This window comes from Sturnus vulgaris, chromosome 8, assembly GCF_052056855.1.
Source record: "Sturnus vulgaris isolate bStuVul1 chromosome 8, bStuVul1.hap1, whole genome shotgun sequence".
In the NCBI taxonomy this organism is placed as follows: domain Eukaryota; kingdom Metazoa; phylum Chordata; class Aves; order Passeriformes; family Sturnidae; genus Sturnus; species Sturnus vulgaris.
In genome coordinates this window covers 4,627,817-4,646,031 of record NC_142250.1, presented here as the reverse complement: position 1 = coordinate 4,646,031, position 18,215 = coordinate 4,627,817, and the positions used below count along the sequence as shown (strand labels likewise).

At 43.3% G+C, this 18,215-nt stretch overlaps 1 protein-coding gene across 21 annotated transcripts in view; it reads left to right on the top strand.

The window, feature by feature from the left end:
* The window catches only part of PCDH15 (protocadherin related 15), a 643,743-nt gene that overhangs the window by 595,077 nt on the left and 30,451 nt on the right, over window positions 1–18,215 (top strand). For all 21 annotated transcript variants that reach the window (XM_088168755.1, XM_088168758.1, XM_088168745.1 and 18 more), the window contains 2 exons: window positions 7,825–8,040; window positions 11,892–11,980. In XM_088168755.1, the coding sequence (XP_088024881.1) occupies window positions 7,825–8,040; window positions 11,892–11,980 (305 nt within the window). The remainder of the gene's footprint in view (window positions 1–7,824; window positions 8,041–11,891; window positions 11,981–18,215) is intronic.

Sequence of the window (18,215 nt, the reverse complement as noted above, 5' to 3'; positions counted from 1 at the left end):
ACTTATAGGGATTATTAAGGACTGTAGTCCTTAATTATTAATAGAGTAGTTGATGTAAATCAGTTTTGGATCAGTTGATCACAAATACACCACTGAACATTCAGTTGCTTCAGTCACGCTCTACTCTGCCTTGAACAAAATTTCACAAATAATAGAAACAATCAAACGGCAAAAATAAATTAATTCTTTTTTAAAAATAGGGAGAGAAGAAAACTAATCCTGAGTCCATAATCTTCCACACAAATTGAATTTAGAAACAAATAAACCAGTAAAATATTGGACAAAAATTTCTCTCAAAGAGTTGATATGTACCAAGGCCAATCCTATGGAGTTTCTTCCAACTCTCTACGATCATTGGGTTTGCTGCCAGCAGCATCCTCTTAAATACATTAATTTGAGTATAAAAGCCTTTTAGAGGAGGATAATGAGCTGCCCTGCTCTAGATTCATAGTAAGATTCCTCTAAGTAGATAAAAAGGAAGCTTAAGCTCAGCAGAATGCCTCAAATCATTCTCCAAAAGTAATTTTTAATCAGAATTAATTTGGGGAGTGATAAACCACATGAATTATTCTTTGTGAATCTGATTGGATTAAGAGCAGTGGCCTCTGAAAGCTGAGCGGTACTGATGCTCCAAGAAAAAAACAAAAGGGTTATATTTTAATAAAATGACAATTTTTAGCCAAGGATTTGCTCCTTGCTGCTTGAAGTCCCCTTCTCTGCAGTTCCTTATTTTTCCCCCAGAATTTTCTATCTACTTGAGAGGCCATTTCCCTAATTAAAGACCTTTTTGTGCTTTTCATTAGGAATATACTAATTAAAACCAGATGTAACATGCATAGCCTCTAATTTATGAATTCTGTGCCTTGAGCTTTGCTTTGTGCTTCCTTTTGTTAGAATTATTTTGCTTTTTACTGGTGTTTTCATGGAACTCCTGTTGTTCCCCCTCAGAATTCCAACCAGGCTTTCTTAGCCCCAAACACAATCTTTTCAATCTGCTCCAGGAAACAAACCCACAAACAACAGAATCTGTAGGGAAATTAGCAGCAGGAATTGGCTTTTCCCTATAATGGGATGTTATTAGCTCTTGCTTTTAAAATATTAACAGTATTAACCTCTGCTTTTCTTCCTTTATTTATTAAAATATTGAATTACTACAGATTTAAATTAGGAAATATCAGAGGTCCTAATTCTAGTGAAGCAAGAGAATTGCCTGAATTCCTACTCAGTTTATAAAGATGTTTTTGTCCTGCAAATGTTTGCAGGGAAGGAATCTTGCCTAAGTAATGCCAATGAATCCAAGGCTCTGGAATCGGCTGTATTTGATGGAAATGCTTGGATTCTTACAATATTTTCATTCCAGCCCTTTCCTATGCTCTTTGCCCCTTTCTGTTCAGCTTTTTAATGGAAATTTATCCTTTATTCCTTTTGAATATTTTTTATTGAATATTGAATATCCTTGAAATATCTCAACAGAAGAGAGTAAAATAAACCAAAGCCATTTTAGGCTGCAGGTTGTGGTGCTGAGAACACACTGGGGAGCAGGAATTCCTCTTCACCTCAAAAGCGTCTTAGGGATCCCATAATAAGCTAAAACAATGGATAAAAGAAACAGTTAAAATTTCTGGCTATGGATAGGGAGAGAACACCAGAATTTCTTTTTTTCCCCTGATCTGTTATCCTTGTTAAATCTCCATTTTTTTCTATCTATGCCTATAACCTCTAGATTTCTTTTGATATTTCCTTTTCCTTGGGATGACAAGGGAATCTTCTCCTTTGGCTCTTGAACGACTCGTGCACAAAACTGAACTGCTTTGCCCATCACAACCTTTTCTTCCTTAAAATGTGATTTATGGATCCCAGGGTAGGGGGGGAAAGATGCTTGGTAGGAGTAAAAATCTCTGAAAGCTCATTGCAGTGACAACAGTGCAGCCTCCAGCTGCTGGAACATCTGGCCCCCAGAAAAGCTGTGTATCCTGCTAACTCAAATATTACAGGAATGCCAAAAACTTTTCCTTCAAAAATCATATTCGTGCTTTTTATGTTGGCTTCCTGAACTTTTTGTTCTAAGATTTCTTACTTTCCTATTATTTCCCTCTGGCAGCAAACAGAGAATTCCCTACCCTTTGGGATTTTTTCTCATGTGATTGAAGATTATTTCAACTACTTTGTTGTTTAGGGGCATTTTGAAGGTTGTTGATCCGGCATTTGCTTTCCTGTGTAAAGGCTCCTACAGGGGCTGGGAGTGAGGAGTGGATCATTCCCATCCCATGGAGGAAATCCATGTGTGTGGCCTTTACTTCCTCTCACACACACACAAAGTTATTCTATCAAGCACTAACTGCTATTGGCCAAAGAATAATTACAATAAAATCAATTTTTCCAATTATTTGTTTCAAAACCCAACTTTGAGAACCCCTCTTATTCACCACCTTTTCTCATGAGACAGCCTGTCAAAAGGAATCCTGGTTTCCTTTGTCACCTGGCCACCATTGGAGGGCAAAGTGAGCAATTCCCATTCACCTTATTTCTTCCTACCTGTGTTTCTCAGAAAATTCGTGGCACTGGGGGTACTGGGAGTGGGCTGGGCAGTGATCAATATCAGTGTTGTAGTGATATATAAATTCAGAACAATATGAATATAGATATTAACATTAATTAATATATGAAAATTATTATTAATATGTCATATATTGTATATTTTATGTTAAATATAGAATAGAGATATAAATTTTATCTGAATAGTAATATAATTTTTTTTTTAAATCAAGACTACAAATTCCTGAGGCAGCCAGTGGCAAACCAAAGTGAGGAGCGGGAGTTCCAAAGGGCTTGAGCCAGATGAGTATAAAAGAGCATGGAAGTGAAGAAATACAGGAAATAAAGGAAAATTGCAATGGCCACCCCAGATTTCCAGGCTTAAGTGTCTGTAGAACACCCAGTGAAACCTCCCCTAAAGCAGACCAGTGGCAGCTGTGCCATCAGGACTGGAAATATGCAACAATCTGGAAATTCCTACCGGCAAAGATGGTCTGGTTCTAAAAGCTGCTTTATGTGCCAGGCACTAATTGGGAACATTGAAGCTGCCATCTGCTAGGAAGAGGGAAAAACCCCTTCAGCAGCCTAATCCCAATCCTGCCATTTTCCATGCTCTGTTAGCAGCCTCAGGCTTGTGGTTAAGGGTGACCCTGTGAGGGAGGTGGAAAACATTTCAAATTGGCAACCACATTTCACTCTGGGCAGCAGATCTGGATTTAGCTCAGACTGATAATGCTAAAAACTGAGCTCATCAATGATTATGCTACAGCTTCAGGAGTTACAGTCACTGATGATTTTTATGCTCATCCCAAATATGCCACTGGTGATTTTTGGTGACAGGGTCAGGGTGCTGCTGTCACACCAAGTGGGGTTTACCAGCCTCCCTGGGTGTCCTGCCTACTTGTGCAGTCACATGGAGCCAGAGATTAATTAATTTATGCTTTAAAGGTATCATTTGTTGGGCCTTCTTATGAAGGAGAGAAAAAGAACGAGTTGATCACTGAGAGACGGAATGGTTTGGGTTGGGAGGGACTTGAAAGCCCATCCATTCCCACCCCTTGCCATGGCAGGGACACCTTCCACTATCCCAGAGTGCTCCAAGCCCCTTTCAGCCTGGCCTTGGACACTTCCAGGGATCCAGGGGCAGCCACAGCTTCTCTGGGCACCCTGTACCAGGGCCTCACCGACCTCTGAGTTAAAATAGCCTCAGTGCTTTTGTGCTGGGATTAGGGAACATCTCAGGATTTGTGCCTCGTCCTCCTCCATGGAAGGGGATGAGAAAGGGCTGGAGGCAGAGGCAACAATGCTGACCCAACTCACTTTGTGTGGGCACACCTACACTCAATCACAGGAGGCTGGAATTCGACCTGGTAATTCCTGAGATCATCCATATTTATCAGCCCTCAATCACAACAGGATTTAGGAGACATCTGTATTTCTTGCACAGAACAAAGGCAGATATGCTGCTGGAATATTAAGATTAAGTGCAGCTCTTTCTCTTCTTTGACAGTCATAATGCAACTCTTGAGATGTCATAGATCTTTTCCTAATGAAGTGTCGAAAATATTTACCTTCAGGACAAATTACAGGAATAGCAAACATCCTTCCTCTGTATTAGAGAAGTTTGGGATGTTCCTGGGAGCAGCTCACAAGCTCTCTCTGCTGGTCCAGCCAAGCCGAGTGTCCTTAGGTTTCATCCAATGAGCAGAGAAAGGGGGGAATGCAAACAGAAAAGTTCAAATATTTGAAGCTGGAATCTGATCATTTTTTCAGGCTGTTTGGCACCTGTTTGCTCATTTCTGGGTGGATGCAGGAAGAGCCTGAACTGTGATGATGGTGAGGTTGCTGATGGCTCTGGTGTGGCACTGAGCTCTCAGATCTGGTGGCAATTAACTCAGAGCCTGTCCACCAGCTCGAGGCACCTGAACTCTGCAGGACTTTACAAGCTGTGAGCTTCAAATGTCAAAAGGCCTCTTTCACTGGAGTTTAATGACTTAAACTCAGCTGCAAGACTTAAACATCTCATTAGTGCTGAGCTCCAGTGCCCTGAGCTTTGTGCAGAAGGCCTGACTGCACATAATGCCTGTGCCTGCAGCATCAACACCTTAATTTGGATCCAAATTTTGTTTGTTTTCAGTCACACACGTCTCCAGGCATGAAATGCTGAAGGTGAAATTGATTTCTGGTGTTATTGAAAGCAGCGACTATTAAAAGCCCTAGCTTTTATTGAGAGAGAATTTGCCAATATTAAAAATATGATGGGCTTCTGACCTAGCTGAACCAACCTCATAAATCTATTTTAACAAAGAAATTGGCTTTTTATTGGAAGGGCGTCATGCTCCTCTCAAGGGCATCTCTGGGGAGCCTTTGGACTTCACTGGGCACTCAGTGGGAAACTTGGCTCACTCACGGATGACCCCAAAGGAATTGGATCACTCATTGCTCCTGTGGCTGCTGCTGGGCCCCTCATGTGCCATGTGGGGTTACAGGAATTCTGTTTTTCTTTCCTCCCCCAGCTCCATTACCAACGTGCAAAGCTGAGTGTGGATAAACCGGAGGGTTTGGCCAGGCAGGACTTTTATCCTAAGCTTTATTGTATGAACTGAACTTACCCTGGAATCCCAGGATGGTTTGGGTTGGAAGAGACCTTAAAGCTCTTCCACCCCCTGCCATGGGCAGGGACATCTTCCACTATCCCGCACTCTCCAAGCCCTGTCCAACCTGGCCTTGGACACTGCCAGGGATCCAAGGGCAGCCACAGCTTCTCTGGACACCCTGTGCCAGGGCCCCACTACCCTCCCAGGGAACAATTCTTTTCTGATATCCCATCTATCCCTGCCCTCTGCTAATGGGAAGCCATTCCCCCTTGTCCTGGCACTCCAGGCACAGCTGAGGTGCTGGTTTAATTTTTGTCTTTGTTTCTCACCATCCAAACGTCAGCCTAGTGTTTCTCTACAGCTGCTTCCTTGAGTTCAGGTTGGCTATTAGGAAATGTTTCTTCATGAAAGAGTGGTGGAGCATTGGAAGGGGGCTGCCCAGGGAATGGTGGAGCCACAGCCCTGGAAGTGTTCAAGGAATGAGTGGATGTGGCACTGCACAATGTGGTTTAATGGGCAAGGTGACGATTCAAGGTTGGATTGGGTGATCTTGGAGGTGTTTTCCAGCCATAAAAATTCCATTATTCTATGACATGTTTTCACATTCATTTCTTCCTTCAGCAATTTATTTATATGGAAAACCAACAGTTTTCCTGACTCTCCACCTGTCAAGCTCACATCTGCTGGCTCTGGGATGTCATGGGGTTGTATTTCCCCATGCCAGTTGGAAAGCTGGAATGCTCTGATATCTTTACTTTTTTGACTGACAGAGCAGAGTAAATTTCAGAAAGCTTTTCAACCTTCCCATCTTCCCTAAAATCGCTAATAAAGGGGTTTGAGCTCACCCAGGAGGCAGCAATCTCGGTTTTAAAAGCCTTAAAAAAAACCTACGCAGCTGGAGAATAAAAGCAACTTAACATGTTTTATATTTATGCTTTTCGTAGTCGAGCCAGATGAAGCTTTATTACTTTAGAAGAAAGCAAAATATTGAGAGAGGATGGGAATTTAACCAGTTGTGTGTCTGTGAAGAGTGACAGCCAGTGTCATTCCAGGAGCTCATCTTTTGGGCAGCACTGAATAAAATCTGTTTGCTTTTTCCAGCTAAACCAGCCTGGATATTATCCTTCAAGCGCTGGATGTTTTGTCTAGGAATCTGGGCTGAGAAAAGTTGTAGTTGTAGCTTTGAGTATCTGGATCGCTCATGTGGTGCTGGTATTCCCTGAAAAATTATCTGAAAATGAAAAAAAAAACAGAAGGGACGATTTCCACCATATAGAACTTGTTCAGTGCTGGTGAAGAAACAATTAGTGATGATTAATGGCTCCCTATTGAAGGCTTAATGACCTTGCACAGATAATTCTCTTTTAGCAGCTCTGGTGTCTCATAAACAGCTTTGCTCTCTGTCAGCAGGAGCAGGACCCCAGGGAATGGCTGGAGCTGGGTCAGGTTGGAGATCAGGGCAAGGTTCTTCCCCCAGAGGGTGCTGGGCACTGCCCAGGCTCCCCAGGGAATGGGCACGGCCCCGAGGCTGCCAGAGCTCCAGGAGGGATTGGACAGCGCTGCCAGGGATGCACAGGGTGGGATTGGTGGGGTGTCTGTGCAGGGCCAGGGGTTGGATCAGTGCTCCCTGTGGATCCAACTCGGGATATTCCATGATTCTATGAACTCTTCATGCTGGCACAAACCCTTATTGTTTTTCATTCTTAAGTTGTGGCACAATATGGATTATCTGTGGATTTTATGTATACCTTTTCAAAGTTAAGGCTGTTTTTTATTCCAGTTTTAGCTTAAGTGAAAGGCTTTAGAAGCAGTGCCAATATTTCCATAAAAACCTGCTGATAGATCCTGAAGTGTCCCAGATGCTGAGGCCGTGCCCAAGACTAATGAATGCCCAGGCATTAATTAGCTCCTACCTCACTAATCGCTGGAAGGAGCATGGAAAGCTCTGTCAGGGTCCTTGGAAACACTTCCCTCTGCATAGAGGTTGAACAGGAGCATAAGGAATGGGGCTGGAGAGGCCAGGATGGGGCTACACGGAGTTGTCAGGAGCAGGGAAGGTGGAATAACATTTCCTGGAGCTGCCTGGTTGATGCCAGCTCTGCATCCTGATCCAGTTCAGCAATGCTGCCAGGGCAGCTCTGTGTCCCGAACTGGGGTGCCCAGAAGGTCCCTGTGCACCACTGCAGGAATGCCACTCAATCCTTCCTTATTTTAATAAAAAGGTATTTGATTGCCAAAAATACCTGTGCTCCATCAGAATATCTCTAAGATGAAGGACATTCTTTTGTAAGTGTGCACAAGTTGCTGAGATGGTTTTTTCTTTGATATTTCTTTTTCAATAAGAATTTGGCAGTGAAGGTTTCTCAGAATTAAGCAGTTCTTAGATACTTTTGCAGACTTGAAAGTCAACTTGTATTTTTCTACTTTTTAATTTTTTTTTCTCTCTTCTGGAGCAGTTTAATGCCAACAGAGGAGGAAGAAATTGCTGGAAAAGCAAAACTGAGCACAGCAAAGCTAAATGAAGCATTTAAAGTAGCAGCCATATCTGTGCTCTGGGATCTAATGTTTTAAATGTCAGAGTGGCAGAAATTTGCTGGACCAAGATGTAACTTTATTTAAAGGACAAGGTTAATGATTTCTTCCATGCGTATTTACCTTGTTTGCCTCTGCTTGTTTTGTTTTCCCCATTTAGGCCAATGATAAGGACACTGGGAATTACAGTGCCATGCAATACAGACTCATCATTCCCCCCATCAAGGATGGAAAGGAAGGCTTTGTGATTGAGGCTTACACAGGGCTGATCAAAACTGCCATGCTCTTCAAAAACATGAGGAGATCCTATTTCAAGTTCCAGGTCATTGCCACTGACGATTACGGCAAAGGACTGAGCAGCAAAGCAGAAGTACTCGTAAGTATCAGCCAGGGATTATTATTATGGAATAATTCCTGAGGAAATTCAAATACTGCAGGAAGTTTAATTCCAGGTAGACCTAGAGAAATGCTATAAAGTGCTTGTGCTTAATTTTTTAAAGGCACTGGAATAAAGCTATACATTTCTTAAACCTAAAGATTTTGTGCCCTGTTGGAGTGGGTCCAGGTGAGGCAGCAGGATGGTCAGAGGAATGGAGCAGCTCTGCTGGGAGGAAAGGCTGGGAGAGCTGGGAATGCTCTGCCTGGAGAGGAGAAGCTTTGGGGTGACCCAATTGTGGCCTTCCAGTAAAGAAAAATGGAGAGAGACTTTGGACAAGGGCCTATAGTGCCAGGACACAGGGAATAGCTTCCCACTGCCAGAGGACAGGGATAGATGGAATATTGGGAAGGAATTGTTCCCTGGGAGGGTGGGGAGGCCCTGGCACAGGGTGTCCAGAGAAGCTGTGGCTACCCCTGGATCCCTGGCAGTGTCCAAGGCCAGGTTGGACAGGTCTTGAAGAGCCTGGGATAGTGGAAGATGTCCCTGCCCATGGCAGGGGTGGCACTGGATGGGCTTTAAGGTCCCTTCCAACCCAAACCATTCCATGATTCTATGATTCTGTGTCCCTGCTGGTCATGTCCAAGTTGTCTTGGTTGCTTATGTTAAGGAATAATTTTGGGCTGAGAATGAACTTTTCAGTCCTTGAGAAAGCAGCATTTCAGAACTGGCACCATCTTTAGGCCTCAGGCTCATGGTTTTGTGCTGTTCAAAGAGCATTGACTTAGTCCAGCCACTGAAACCATTCAAGCTAAGTTTCCTTAAAGCCTGTAAACTTGATGGATTGGCTCAATATTAGCATAATGTGAAAGGGATGGAGTGCATTATCCACTAAATGGGAACACTGTCAAAGGATACAGATGAGAGCCAGAATCCTTGGTGTGGTGAGTTCTGCAGGAGTTCACCAAATAAACATAAATGATTTCACCCTCATACTTGACCTCCCAAAATGATGGGGCATTCTCAGGTAATTTAGGCACTAATAGGCTATTAAAATATAGCCAGAAGGAATCGACATTAACATTAGAAAGTGAAGGATGTCTCATTAATTTATAGAGGATTCTTTATGATGTCTGGCTGAGTGATGAGCAGTGCACCCAGTTGCTTTGAGCAAGGCCTGGAAGCTCAGAGGAGCTGGTGATACAGTTCCAGACCGACCCCATCCTGCCGAGAACCCTGGCACATGGACATGTTGGAATGAGTGCAGAGGAGACACCAGGATGATCAGAGGGATGGAGCAGCTCTGCTGGGAGGAAAGGCTGGGACAGCTGGGATTGTTCAGCCTGGAGAGGAGAAGCTTTGGGGTGACCCAGCTGTGGCCTTGAAGCGCCTGAAGGAGCTGACAAGAAATACAGAGAGACAATTTCCAAGGGATGGAGTGTCAGGACAAGGGGAATGGCTTCCTGCTACCAGAGGGCAGGATTAGGTGGGATATTGGGAAGGAATTGTTCCCTGGGAGGGTGGGCACAGGGTGCCCAGAGAAGCTGTGGCTGCCCCTGGATCCCTGGAAGTGTCCAAGGCCAGATTGAAAGAGGCTTCGAGCAGCCTGGGATAGTGGAAGGTGTCCCTGCCCATGGTAGGGGTGGCCCTGGATGGGCTTTAAGGTTCCTTACCCCCAGCCGTTCTAGGATCCTCTGATTTTATGCACCAAGTGTGATCCATGCACTAAGATTCTTTCCCATGATTTTAACAGGATTTTCCTGCTATAGAGTCAGGGGCTCAGGTTCTCAGGTGTTATTTCTTTTGAAACTAGCTCAAAAAGTGCACAGAGAAATTAATTTAATTACTCCCATGCAAAAGAAGAAGATGTGGGGGAAGAAGATAGGACTACACTGGGAGGAGGTCTCAGAAGAGGCAGGTCACCACCAGAGGGACAATGCTGGGAAGAAGCTTAGCAGAGCAAGGTGTCCTCCAAAACTGGGACCAGGATGCTTCCCCAGAGCTTGGCACAGCTCTGGGAGCAACAGAACTTGCCAAAACCCCTGGTCTTCATCCTGGTGGGGACAATCCATGGGCAGGGCACAGGACAGCTCAAGTCAGATACCTATGGGTTGACAGTTTTCTTCCATGTGATGGAGTTTTCCTTCTCAGCACCTCTGAGATGAAACAGATAAAAGAATTACATTTTAAAATGAATTTGCTGCAAGGAAGCACCTAAAGGTGCTGAGAAAGTGTAGATAGTGGATATTCACTATCATTATTTGACATCATGGATATCATCTTTATGATGTCATAGATACCATCTTTAATCAAATGTTTTTTGGGGTTTGAGGGGGTTTCAAGGCCCCTCCTCATTCGGGTCCCAGCTACTCCCAGGAATCCAATGGTGCCATATCACAATCAAGACTCTTTGTAGGTTCTGCCTTGCTGGATTTCAAACCTGGCAAGTGCCTAATGAGCAGAGCTTGGGATCAAAGGGATATCACTCGTGGGCTAGAGGTTGCCAACAATTTTCTGCTTTGCCTGCCTTTACAAATAGGGATAACAAGCAAGTTAGTGTTACCATGGAAACCTCAAATGTCGCTTGATTTTTGTCCAACACCCTTGGTTTCCTATAGCTTGTCACAAATGTGTGTTTAACCCTGGTTTTGTACATGAACAAGTGATGATAATTGTGATTTCCTCCATATTAAAAGAATTACTACCTTTGATTTTTGTGTTGCCTTTATGCTGTTTTCAGTTCCTGGATGCACAGTCATTGCTTGAATTGGCTAATGTAATTAATTCTATTAAATTAATCATTGCTTTCCAGTTCCGTTGCATGATTTTAGTCTAAAATGTATTTGGAGCTCATTATAATTCTGTGTTTCTTACACAGAAGCCTGTACGTGCTGATCAGGGCATCTGATGACATTTCAAGAACATTTGAATATTTAAAGTTGAATTAAGCTTCAAAGCTGGTGAATCAGTGTTTGATGTGGAAGCACATTCAGGCTTTTCTGCTGCTGTGCTTCCAGGACTCCTTTTTGGAAAATCAGGGCTTGTTTATTTCTTTTAGAATCAACTAACCCTTGATTTTTAAATTTATCAGCTTTAACACTGGCCTAGTTTTCCAAATTTTCCTCCAGAATCCTCTACAGGATTAGAGTGGTTGGGTTCATAGTAGAAAATAATAATTGCCAGATATTTTCTCTGAGGTCACTCCATACCTCGGTGGAAAACTGAAATTTAATTTTATTCCAACAAAGCACACAAGTATTGAGTGGATTAGAAACAATTTTCTTGCTTTGGTTTTCTTTTTTTTTTTTTTAAGGAAAAAGCTCATTATAAAATGTGCAGTTTTATGATAGAATGAGAAGCTAAAACAATTGGAGATTAAAATAAAATCTCTCATTGATTGCTTCAATGTAAATGAACATTTCCTTCCTGATTTTCTAACAAAGTGGCATTGATTTTGTGGAATTAGTCCTGAATTTCCATTTCCCATGATGCACATTGTATGGCTCCAAGAGAGGATTTTCCTGGCATCCAAACCACCCAAATGCTCAGAAGTAATTTGGAATACAGCCCGTGGGAGATCTGGGATTCTCTAAGTCAAGTCTAAACTAAGAGCAGCTTTTTCTCTCTCCACCTTAAAAATCCGTAATTCTGATGCAGACCTGGAAATACAATTCCAGTTAAATCTTTGATGCCTATAAGCTTTGACTGCAAGATTTCCCAGCTCTCTGGAATTAAAAGGAGAAGTCTTGATATCAGGGCATGGTATAGAGGCAGGAAAGGAATTTTTCCATTGCTGTTGGATGGGGACTGTGCCTGGCAGTGCCAACTGAATTCCCCTCTTTTCTTTCCAGGTCTCTGTGGTCAATCAGTTGGACATGCAAGTGATTGTCTCCAATGTTCCTCCCACCCTTGTGGAGCAAAACAAGGACCAACTCATTGGGTAATGAACTTATTTCCTCTCCAAATATCAGACAATTCCCTGTCTTTGGGATTGGATGGATCAGGGAGTGAGGGAGGGTTTTTATCTGGTCGATAAGAGCCCCCAGACACCACATCAGCAGCAGCTTCCAGGGGTCAGGTTTGCACTTCTGGCTTCTTTCTGTAACACAGAGACAATTTTCTCTACTTGCTGCCATGTAATTAGCCAATATGGGATAGAAAATAGTTCATAACCAATCTTTGTCCTTTTTGTCACTTCAATCAGTCATGAGTGGCACTGCTCACATTCCCACAGGTCTGGTCCATCCTACTTGTTGTTGTCCATTGAATTTGAAATACTTTCAGGTTGATGGTCCAACCAGTCGTTGGAAAAGTCTCTGAGTGCCTCACATCTTCATTGGGCCAGGAAAAATTCCTGATAGATTTGCTCCCGGAGATTTGGGACATGTTCCCTTTCTCTCCCTCTGTTTTGGGCCAAGTGTGTGCTGGCTCAGAGAGATTCAAACATCAGAACCACCAATGGAGTTGTTCAGGCAATGGCCTGAACTCACAGGGACTGCTCTTCTGGGAACCAGGAATAACTTCCTGAAAGGAGGGGTTGCCTAGAATCAAGAATAACTTCCTGAAGGGAGATATTGCCTATAAATGGGAATAATTTCCTAAAAGGAAGTATTGCCTAGAAGCAGGAATACCTTCCTGAAAGGAAGGATTGCCTAGAAATAACTTCCTGAAAAGATGAATTGCCTAGCAATAGGAATAACTTCCTGAAAGGAGGGATTGCCTAGAACCAGGAATAACATCCTAAAAAATGGTAGTGCCTAGAAATAGGAATAACTTTCTAAAAGGAAGCTCTACTGAGGTGGGATCAAGCTCTTTTCTCAGGTAACCAGTGACTGAAGGAGAGGAAACAGCCTCAGGCGGTACCAGGGGAAGTTTTCTTTAGATTTTGGGGAGAATTTCTTCATGGAAAGGGTGGTTTCAGCACTGGAAGGGGCTTTCCAGGCAAGTGTTGAGTCCTCATGCCTGGAAGTGTTCATGTGGAATTGGCACATGAGGACATGGGTTAGTGGTGAACAGGGTGGTGGTGGTTGATGGTTGGACTTGGTGACCTTGGAGGTCAGTTCTAACCCAAACCATTCTGTGATTCTGTATTTCATAGTGAACAAAGCCTTGGAAGGAGCACACAGTTTAAAAAACTCCACAATATTATCAGGCTTTGAGTTCTCCAGATCAGCTTGGGAAGTCTTTACCTTCACAAACACCACGGGCAGATCAGTGTAGCTGGAGAATTCTCTTCTAAGAATAAGTTTTTAAGGACAGTTTTTGCCAGAAGAATTACATCAACTTATTTTCAAATTGGCCCATGCATTCCTGAAAATATTTGCAGAGAGCAAATATCTCAAAAATAATTTTGTAGCTGTGTACAAAGGTCTATTTCACAGTGAAATCTATTTATTGCACTGCTCTCTTCAAATGTCTCGTGTTTTCCTCCTAAATTTAAAAGATCACCCTTTCCCTGGTTTTATACATGTTTAATAATTTATGCAGCCCATAGAAACAAAATAAGAATTTGTGATGTTTTGTACATTCTTCCCTGTGCAACCACAGGGAAAGGGAAACCAAATTATTTGGCATCTCAGACCGAAGTAGTTTTGCCACTTCAAATAATGCAGTAATTTATAAAAACTTAATGTGTAATTAATTAACAGATAAAAAGACTATCATCGACCCTGTCTAGTGGGAGGTGTCCCTGTCTGTGGCAGGGAGTTGGAACAAGATGATCCTTAAGATCCCATCCCAACACAAACCATTCTGTGTTCTGTGAATGAAATTAGTCACTACACAGATTACGCAGCTTTTTCTCCTCTCATTTTGGCAAATATTAATCCTTGAAAATAGAACATTTAGCCAACAGCTCGTGAGGGAGAATGTTAGGGAAGGAGGTACGTGGGTCATTGTGGAATTACAGTGATTTTTCACCATAAAATAAATAGTGGTTTAAACAACTTTGGAGGAGAAGTTATACCAGGTTCTGTCATTTTCATGAGGAGTTATAAGGTGTTAAGAATTATGTAATTCAGTTTTTCCACACTCAGCACAGCCAGAGATGGGTGGGAGTTAATGGTCCACATAAAGGGAACAAAGCAGGGGAGAGAAGATTTAAAGTGTCACTATTTGGCTTAGGAGTTTTTTGAGGGATACAATAGACTGGTCTTCCCTGACACTTCCAATAGGATCTTTTGCAGTCATTCAGTGTTTTCCTTCAACTGCTTTAATTTCATCAAGCTTTTCATATTCTCTGGGCTGCACATCAATGTCCCATTTGCCATTTCTCCTGTCCACTCTAATTATGGCCGTGCAGAGAGACTGCTTTTTGTCTGCTGCAGAAGGAACAAAGAAAATAGGGTGAGGCTTCATGGAAAATTCAGTGTGTGCTCCTCTCCTTCAGAAAACTTGGTGGAGACAGACGCCAGAGTGTTCTTGAAATATGGAAGTTTCAGGGAGTGCTGGTTTGTTGGGTAAGGAGCAGCATTTCATGGAATCACAGTATATCCTCTACTGGAAGCGACCAAGAGGCATCCCACTCCTGAAATTCAACTGGAATAAAACAGCCAAAGTGGTTCTCAGAGCATTTAATTCTTTGATTTTTCACGTGGCGGCCACTTAAAGCTCTGCCAACACTTCAACATTTAAACACTTAAAGCCACACTGCCAAGAGAGACCTGAGCTTCTCCCATCCTACAGGGAAGAGAACTTCCTCAGCGCCGCAGCCTCCGCTGGCCCCGCTCCAGGAGCTCCCTGGCCCTGCTGTGCTGGGGATCCAGAGCTGGACACAGCACTCCAGAGGTGCCTGCAGGGCTGGCCACAGGGGCAGGATCCCTCCCTGACCTGCTGCCAATGCTCTTCCTGCTGCCCCTGGGATATCAGGATCCCCATCTCTTCCTTGTGCAGCTCTCCAGGGTCTCTCCCCTCACTTCAGTCACGCTTTTCTCAGTTTTATGCTCTGAAAAGAATGAGGCAATTCCCCAGGTAAGGAAGAGCCATGCTGTACCCTCTAACACAATGCAGGAGTGGCCAGGCAGGCTTTTCCTTGAAAATCCAAATGTAGAATCAAGCGCTGATTCTTGGAGTTATTGCTGAGGGAGTATTTTGGAATATGAATACTGAACCTTCCAACCTAATGGTTTGCATATCTAGAACTGACTGCCATCATTCTTCAAAGGAACTCTACTTAATGCACAGAAACTGTGCTGCACTTAAAAGAGATGTTATAAAATACTACAGCAGTAAATACTGCTGTAAATTATAATATACAGCACATGTACATTGTGCATCATATAAGATTTTATGTCTAATAATAGTATATGAGACAATAAATTTTATATCTGGGAGCTGGAACACACAGTTCTCTCTTCAGGGAAGTGTTTTAGACGTGGATGATTTCCCTGCAGTTGTGTTTTTTCTTCTCCTCATTCCTGAATTGGTAAAAAATGAGCACATCTCAGCTACAAGGTATAAACCACTCAGTCTGTTCCTTTTTCCCCAGGAGAAGTCACGTTCTGGTGCTCACTTTATGATTTTTGCCAGATAATTACTAAATTAAGTCTAATTACAGCTGATTGGACTGTTTGCCTTTTGGGGTGGTGGCAGTGACCTTGCCCTTGGCCCTCTCCACAGGTGCCTCTTGGTTTCCTGCCCTTTATGAAATATTCCTGAGGCACAGGTCCAGCTCTAGCTGCTTCGTCCTTTACCCTTTACCTCTCTGACAGGAACATTTTGGGGTCACTTTGCTCCTGTCCCTCCACTCTACCTCCCCTCCCCTTTTTCTCTGTCACTTGTTCACACTGTAATGTTTCATTCCAAATTAAATTGCAAATTTAGAAAAGGAATAGATTAGATAATAACAGAATTTATTGAATTGGATTAAATAGATCAAATCTGATGAAATAAATAGATTAGGGGGACATTTGCCAATAGCTGGCTGTCTCCTGTTTCATGTCCAGCCAGTCTGGGTTTGCTGGGAGAGTGTCCCAGGGCTTGCTGCATTGTTCACAGAGCCTGTTCCATCCTCCCTCCTGAGCAATCAGGATGATTAATAACTGCAGGCCACCTTTATTAAGTTGGGTAATAGAGACCTAAGATTCTACAACCCCAGCTTTTCCACTTGCTGCTCGCTCTGGCAGCTGGGAAGCCCTGGTTCAGTGAGCTCCTGCTCTCTGTAACTCCCCGTGTTATTGTGGTAATGGATCTCTCCAAAGCTCACTAAGGCAGTGGATAAAGCTGTAAACTCCTGCTTTCCCCAGGAATTGCTGACAATTGCAGGAAAAGCCCTTTTGTGCTGAGATCTGGAGATTGTCCTCAGGGTCAGAGGGGAGATGTCCCTGGGTATTATTCTTTGAATGAACGCAATGTTCCTTCTGTGATTGGGACAAATGAGGCTGAAATAAAAAGTTGGAGTGTGTTTAGGGGTTTTGGAGGGCAGGATTTTACAGGATGAGCACAAAGAGAAGGAAAGCAACTTCAGCAGTGTGTAAGAAAGCAAATTTCCTTTCTGGTGTGCAAACCAATCTGCTTGTGGTGGTGCTGGGGTGACAGTAGGACTTGAATCTTAAAGGCCATTTCCAGCCTTAATGATTCCTGACTCTGATTTTATAGGATTAGGATAAGTGGGTATAAAGGCATTAGCTGTGTGTTGTTTTCTAAATATTATTAATTATGAAATATTATTAAATATTATATATGTAATTCTATGCAGAGGGAATAGTCTCGGTGTTGCTCCTTCTGTCTGGACATGTGTGCAACAGACAAATAATCTTTGTGAAAGGCTGTTTTATAAAAAAGAGATGTTTTTAGGCTTGGAATAAACCCTAGGCACCATGGGATGAGCAGACCCTTCCCTGGGCTCTATTTATGTTGTAATAAGGAATCTGGGAGCTGGGGCTCCAGTGTATCCCCCCAAATCTATCACTGACTGCACCAGAGGGGCTGAAATTGGTCCTTATCTCTTTGGGAAAGTCCAGTTGAAAATCCAGTGGTTTCATTGTCAATTATTAATCTCACCAAGACTCCACACGGCCAGACTTTGGCTGAAGTGGAGCAGAATTGAGGAGTTAATTACAGCACTTGAAAAGTCTGTATTGATGCTGATGGTGGGGGCTGGACGCTCTCCACTCTGCGTGGTTGCCAAATATGTATTTTCAAATACCTAGAATAAAAAATTTTCATTATTATTGCACCAGGTTATTTTTGGGAACTGAATTTTGGCCAAAAGTTATGCAGGATATTGAATCTTCAAAAGTGCTCACTGAAAGTCTTTGATAATTTGAGTCCTGAAAGAAAGAGTATTTGGGGCGCTTTTTTTTTTCCATATCTTAAAGTATTTTATGTGCTCTAAAAGCACAGTAGGTTGTTAAATTCCTAAATAGCTTCCTGCTGTGATGCCAGGGTGAATCCCTTAATTCAATCCTGTGTTCTCCAGGGTCTTGTCTGCCTAGAAGGGGATACAGCAGCCTCAGGTGTGGATATAAACACATGGACATGGCACTGAGAGCAGGCTGGGAATGTGGTGCCTTGTCCCAGATTTTGGGCTTTTATCTGCTGCTTTCAGGGATGTTCTAGGAAATGCCAGTTCAGGAATGTTCTGAAAGCCCCTTTCCAGTACCTACAGGGAATGTGCAAGAGGCTGGAGATGGGATTTTCACTCAAGTGGGAAGTGACAGGACAATGGGGAATGGCTTCCCACTGCCAGAGGGCAGAGCTAGATGGGTTCTTGGGAAGGAATTGTTCCCTGGGAGGGGGGGCAAGCCCTGGCACAGGTTTCCCAGAGCAGCTGTGGCTGTCCCTGGATCCCTGCAAGTGTCCAAGGCCAGGCAGGACAGGACTTGGAACAATCTGGGCTAATGGAAGTTGTCCTTGCCGATGGCACGGGTGACGCTGAATGAACTTTAAAGTCCCTTTCAATCCAGACCATTCTGGGACTTCATGGAGCAGAATTCCCCAGCCAAGGGACAGCTCTGCAGACCAACACCCTGGTACTGTTTTGCCTTTCCATTTATTTTGCATCTAAAGACCTCAGGATTTTCAGGGAACTTTGGGCCTCAGGATCCCTCAATGACAGAGCAACTCTACTTGTGCAGTGTCACTGCTGGGAATTGGGAGAGCTGTGCTAATGGGGAAGCACTGGGAAGCATTTCCCTCATTACTGAGCAGCTGCAGTGGACTTGGAGCAGTTGGAA